The 6,418-nt window shown below is 42.8% G+C and overlaps 1 protein-coding gene across 2 annotated transcripts; it reads right to left on the reverse strand.

Annotated features, from left to right (window-relative positions):
- Nucleotides 1–147: 147 nt before the first annotated feature.
- On the reverse strand, nt 148–6,417 carry C9H10orf88 (chromosome 9 C10orf88 homolog). Of its 2 annotated transcripts, XM_055720204.1 has the most exons (6): nt 6,236–6,417; nt 5,843–6,040; nt 4,837–4,909; nt 4,050–4,256; nt 2,822–3,291; nt 148–1,772 (listed from the first exon to the last, which is right to left on the reverse strand). In XM_055720204.1, exons 1-6 carry the CDS (start codon nt 6,370–6,372, stop codon nt 1,544–1,546), a joined length of 1,314 nt encoding a protein of 437 aa, XP_055576179.1. In that variant the 5' UTR covers nt 6,373–6,417; the 3' UTR covers nt 148–1,543. The 2 variants fall into 2 exon arrangements, with proteins under 2 accessions (XP_055576179.1, XP_055576180.1); XM_055720205.1 differs by lacking the exon at nt 5,843–6,040.
- Between the last annotated feature and the right edge of the window lies 1 nt (nt 6,418).

Consider the following 6,418-nt stretch of genomic DNA (forward strand, 5'->3'; position numbering starts at 1 on the left):
CCCACACTATCAACCAAGTACTCTATCTAAATCACCAAGTTCAAAAAGAGTGTCTACCTCAGGGTGTTTCTTAGAAAGCATCTAAAAACTAACTTTACTTGTGTAAAGTGACTTGCATAGTAAAAGATAATTTAGGTCCTTTTAAAAAAAAAAAAACAAAAAACCAACAAACAACCCAAAAAACCTCTCTTGTTTTTTTTTTACTCACTTTGAAACTGCACCTGACATGAGTTAAGCTAAGGGACAACTGCAAGATGTCTGTCCAAAGCAAATTATCCCCTCTTCAAAATCTACTGATGTGGGTGGCTACCATCGAGACCTGACCATCTTGAAAAGACACCGGTTTTCCTCAAGAAGAAACTATTAGGCAGGCTAGATAAAGATACTGGATTGTACATGCCTATGCTGCTTTGTTGAGTCAACACTTGCTTCCCATTAACAGCTTTTGCTCAGTGCATTTTAAGACACAGAATACAACCAACACCTGTGCACATGACTTCGGAATTTACCATCAATTCCCTATACAGGCCAAGTTAAATGGGGGCACCCCAGAACTCAATGAGTAATCAACAGAATCAAGTATGACACCTGACCTTCCACAAAAGAGGAACCTCGAGTCACACTTCTGCCTCCACAAATGACCACAGAACTCATCCCAGCAGGTTCAAGTAAGCATGATGCAATAAAGCCATTTATCTGGCCTAAGGCTGGTGACACGCAGCAGATCCTGCCCACCCCCAGCACGTTCTATCTGGCAACGAAGTCCCCTTGAGAGGAGCCACAAATGAAGTACGTACATTTCTCAGGATAACAAAACACGGACAAATACAAGATTACTAAGTATATGTTCATTTCAGTTGTTCCTGCATGGCTCAATTAGTTTAGGAGGGAAAAAGTATAATGACAGTCTTGTTTTAGGTATCACTTAAGGAGCCTAGACTCCTAACTTAGGTGCCCACACAGCCAGCAAGGCTTTCAAAGAACCCAGGCTGGGGGGGGGTTCAATTTAGCCTGCCTCTCTAAACCTGACTCCTTACACAGTTTAGGTTCGGCAATGCCAGTAACACCTGTCTTCTTACAGATGGAGTAATAAAAGTCTTCACTAGAAGTGCTGTTAAAATAAACCAAAAGCACCAAGAAACTACATTCTATTCTACTGGTAACACATTACATATTAAAAATCAAGACAACAAAAAAATTTAACTGATTACATGCAGGTAAAAAGACAAGCTGTAACTCAGTTTATTTACAGTACTCCATTGTTCAAACTGAAACTGGGAAACTGTGCTTCATACAGCTCTTAGCAGTGCTCTTTAAATAAATAAGCCATAAAGGGCATAGAAAATTCTTAATATTTAGGAAAACACACACATTCTTAAATCTCTCATAGAACAACTGTGTACAATAGTGAATATAATTACAGTAAGAAAATGAAGCTCAACACTGAGGTTCTTTACTCCATATAGAGCTCCATAAATACTAAGCTTTGTAAAGTATAATTGCCCTTAAAGTACTTACATTGAAGTCCTATATCTATATACATCTACCTCTCTCCATTAGAGAACCCTTCGTTAGAATCATAGTGTGCTTGTGCAATTTTGTTTGGCGTGGAGTTCTGAACCAAGTCCATTAAGAGAACCATTTTGTTATCTATGTGTGTCTGAAGAGTCTGGATTTGGCGATCAATGTAGTCCATTAGCTTTTTCTCCATCAGCTCCATATTTTTTGAGATGATCTTTTCCAAATAGGAGCAAAGAGGCTGTTGTTCTACTCTGTGAAAAGAGCAAATATAAGAGTAAGTATAACCTATTTCTTAATGACAAGGGCCATGACAGAGATCTGGGCGCTTGAACTTCTTTTAAATGTAACATCTCATTTATTAGACAATAAACTTTGGAAGGTATTAGCTTTTATCACAAGCAAAATACCTTGCCTGCCTGACATGTTTTAAACCTCAAATTTTTTAAGAACATGCTAGGGTATGTAATCATCTTCTTTCAACCTTTTTTTTTTTTTCAAAGGCTCCATTATGCATTAGACAGCTCAATTATGTACAACAAAACTCACATAATTCAACAATATATACAGTTCAAATTCTGTCAGTATGCCAGACTATATTCTTCACAGCTGAAGTGTTTCAAGAGTTATACATACCCTGCAATTCTTTATTTTTGCATCTGCATTCTTTAAAAAGACTCTACTTTCCCAGGAGCCAGGCTCTATTAAAACTCTGATTCCTACACAACATTCCTACAGCTCAGTATTTCCACTAATGTTCCTTAGGTATCAAACTGGGTACACTACTACTATGAAGTTTGCACTGTAAATGCCAAAAAATGAGCGAGGACAGGAAAGATCAGTGGGATGAGATACACCAAGTATAGCAGAAAGGTCACAGCACATTGTGTGAAAAAAGAAGACATAAGAATTTAGGAGGTAGAAATAATCAAAATGAAAATATAGTAACAGATAAGGCAAACTAAATTTACATTAAACTGCAGAAAGATTGTACTTTTTTAAAAATCGCAATAGGTGAAATGGAGGCAAAACACCATTTTTGTAACAAAAATGTAACAAAAGAAGTTTAGTAACACCAAATGAGGTGATTTCTTCTGAAAAAATTCCTATATATTCAAGCAGCTCACCTGGAAAATTAACTGTAATCATGTTCATCGCCACACAGCCTTCAAAACCACGTATTTTAAGAGTCACTATTATTGTTAATGGGAATAAAACACCCACATGATGTATTTTGTTTATTTTTTAAACTTGTCAATTAAATAGCCAAACAACTATAATAAGTGTACCAAATTTAACTTACCCAACACACTGAATGCCTTCCTCTTTAGTCACTGCATTTTTACCAAAATGCCTATCGCCATCTTTTAACCGAAGATGATTCACCTGACTACATAAGTTTTGAAGAAAAGGAAGAAGCACCTGTGGAACAGCTACATTTGGGGGTTTACTCGCTTGTTCCTGCATATGCAAAGATCCCATGACTTTAAAATCATTTCTGAGGTCAACTGTATTTTGCTGAGCAGCAAGTCTTTCAGAATCAAGAGTATTCCCTCTTTCAGGTACCTGTGAGTTCAGATCATGACTTATTTTTAAGTGTTCATACACTGTTTCACTTGTTAAATGATTTTTAACAGGCACAGGTTCAGCAGCTGATTGGTCTCGTGATGTCTGAATAGCTGCACTGCGCAATCCATCTATTGCATGATCACCTCCAAGGTCTGAATTTTTCCCAAAGATCCAGTTAAATTTGTCTTCGAGAGATAAACTGTTCTGATAGGAAGAAAAAAAATTATTAACATTTAAGTATCAAAATATACTGAAAATTATACAATAATAAGAGAGACTTTGTAAGTCAGCATTCTACCATTGTGATGCAGAGATTTGGGAAGTAGTTCTGAATTATATTATTAAGGAAGAGCACAGGAAAATATTTTCCCTGTACCTACTATGCGTTAATTATCTTGTCAGTCTCGAAGTAGCAAAACAGCTTTACGACTTCATTTTTACTACGCTATATCCCCAAGTTTATTAACATCGGATGGATTCAGGATTCTGTGGAAACAGCCCACTTTGCAGGATTAGGATCTAAATCAAATAAGTGCCCTGTATGAGCATCTTCTCTCTAGTTGAAGGGGACATCCTTTTAACAGCCATAAAGGAGACAAGCCAACCCATCAACCTACACCCCAACCATTACAGGGAACATGCCCACCATCCTTGACAAGTAGTGACAATGGAAACACACCGAAGAGGAGTAGGGTGGCAGTGATATGATGATACCGAGTTCTTAACTCTGGATTTTGTGTATGCACAGCAATTCCTTGAGTACACAATCTTTATTCATTGCACTAATTTAAGAGTGGCAACAGCTAAACCAGGATTAAAATGGCAGAGGGTGTGGGTTAAAAAAAAAAAAAAATCATCAACAATCTTTCTCACCAAATCAGTTTAGAACATGCTTAAAAGTTACAGAAGGTAAGGTCACAGATCTGTACTACTTATGTTTATGGAAAAGCACAGCAACTTACTTTCTGCTGACATCGAACCATGTCCATGAGCTGCTGAGCACCCGGAGACAACTTAGATCCCATAGATTCCATTATAGTTTGCACTCTGTCTAGATCTATACTTGAGCCTAGTGAAGGAAAATCAGTTGCTAGTTTTGCAGACACTGTTTTCACTTGTACAATTATTTTACTGATGAGTACTCTTTGTTTCTCACCAATGGAGAGCAGCTATTGCAAGAAGGAAAAAAAATACTTTGGTTAGGAAAATTAGTTTCATGTTTTCTTTATATGAATGGGACAATGCATTACTCTTGAGTTTTGGGAAAAACAATATTGAACTCTTTTCCAGGGAAATTAAGCAGATTTCTCCTTGCTATTACTTTTCAGAAAGCTCTTGACGGGAACAGCGGTGCCTGCATGACCTAAAGATGAATCAGGCCTTGATCTTTAAGCACTTAAGAGTAGTGGCCAGACAGTTTTTCATAAGGTTATTTAACTGCATCAGAGTTCACAGTTCCAATTACACAGCAGCTATTGAGTATCTGCAGTTTATCTGGTTTATGAAGCTTTTTCCTGTAAGACTGCATTCTCTGTCTCATATAAATATTGTCTTCATAAAAAGAAATCTGTAATACAAATTTAAAAGGAGAACTCTGCTTTCAAGACGAAGCGCCATCTAACTGATTTTTAAGTGACTATACAAAGCAAAGTGTGTAAAACCAATAATTTGACTAAGAGCAATGCAATTTAGTCGACTAAGTGATTAAAAAGATGAAGAAAAATAGAAAAATTCTGTTCAGGTCCCTACCTTAATTCTACAGGAGGCTGCAGGGCATTCGAACTTCAGGTACTTTTTGTATAAAGTAACCTTGTCAGTTTCGCTAGAAAAATAAAATAAATGAGCTGTGACATCACTACATAAAGTACTTTTTTCTTTAGAAATACTCTGTATCAGTAAATATTTTGATAAGAAACATGAGTGACTGGAACATATTTCTAATGTGGTATAGCAGTTTTAACGCTTATATGCAACTCATATTGAATCTTAGTGGATAGTGTATAAAAATGGCTTTGTGTGTTACTTACATTATCTGCTAGTGAAGCTTTAGAGGTTCAGTACATTATTCATGCATCTTCCCTGAGGCTGCATCAGCTGTTTTTATTCAGCTAATTAAGCAGATGTGCCATGTAATGACTTAAAAACAGAAGAGAACACACCGCCTTAATTCCCCTAAGAAAGCATGGAAGTATTAAAGGGGAAAACAAATCCTTTTTTTGTTTTCTCTCTTCTCCTTAAAAGTGGGTAATGCCTACTTACCAAAGAGACAAGAGATCTTTTGATAAAGATAAGCTAGAAGAGATCTGCTGAAGAGACAAGCACATCCGTCATCCAGAAAGAGCAAACAGCACAGGAAGGTTGCACCTGTCCTAAACTCCTGCTGTGGTCTCACGCAACGCAATTTCAAAGTGGCACTTTGTAACTTCATCAAACGTTTCACTAGTAACAGAACCCAGACGGCGGCAGCACGCCTGCAGCCCTCCGGCTCTACCGAGGCGGCGGCACCGGCGCAGGCACGGGGGGCGCAGCGGGGGCCCCAGCCCCGGCGGTGCCCGCTCCCAATGAACCACTTTTGCTCAGACCTCCGAGAAAGCCCCAACCGGGTGGCTGGCGCGGGCGGACACCGGGGCTTTACCGGCCGCGGCACCTCCCGGACACACAGACAAGGAGGCTGCCAGTAAGAGAAGGGCCAGACGCGTTGGCTGGGCACCCAGCAGCGACCCGCCGCCCGCCGCCCGCCCCGGGCCCCACTCACCCCGCGGTGCGGGCGGCGCCCAGGCTCTGCCCGCGGCCGGTGCCGCAGTACTCCTCGCCCACGTACACCTCCATGTTGCGGGCCTCGCTCAGGATCCCGACGGAGACCATCTCGGCGGCGCCGCCGGGCCGGCACTCCAGGTGCAGCACGCAGGGCGCCGCGCCGCCCGCCCGCCTCTCCACGACGACGGCCTCGGTGCTGCGGGGAGGAAGCGCCACGGCCGCGTTGCCCCGCCAGGCCCAGGTTCGCTCCCGCCGCCCGCCCGCTCGCCCACCCCGGCCCAGCCCGGCGCCCCCTCACGCCGCCCGCTTGGCCGCAGCCGCCCGAGGGGACCCAGGGGGACAGCGCGGCCCTCCCCGGCCGGCGGAGGGTCCCGGCCGCCGCCACCCTCACCTGGCCTCGCCGCCGCCCGCCTCCCGCCGCAGGCAGAGCGCCCGGGCCAGGCCGCCCGGCGGCGCGCAGGGCCAGGAGCACCCCGCCGCCACACAGCACGGCTCGGCCGCCAGCCCCGCCGCGGAGCCACTCGCCATCGCTGCGCCGCGGCCGGAACCGAGCGGGGCGGGGGCGGGGCGGGCG

Source organism: Falco cherrug, chromosome 9, assembly GCF_023634085.1.
Source record: "Falco cherrug isolate bFalChe1 chromosome 9, bFalChe1.pri, whole genome shotgun sequence".
Taxonomy (NCBI): domain Eukaryota; kingdom Metazoa; phylum Chordata; class Aves; order Falconiformes; family Falconidae; genus Falco; species Falco cherrug.

What these genes read in the sequence shown, in the direction of transcription:
- C9H10orf88 (XM_055720204.1), bottom strand. Translation starts at nt 6,372, where the DNA reads ATGGCGAGTGGCTCCGCGGCGGGGCTGGCGGCCGAGCCGTGCTGTGTG. An exon ending in TGGTTCGATGTCAGCAGAAA is followed by an intron (nt 3,292 to 4,049) that starts GTAAGTTGCTGT and finishes TCTTCCTATCAG; the next exon opens with AACAGTTTATCTCTCGAAGA. An exon ending in GAAGGCATTCAGTGTGTTGG is followed by an intron (nt 1,773 to 2,821) that starts GTAAGTTAAATT and finishes CTCTTTTCACAG; the next exon opens with AGTAGAACAACAGCCTCTTT.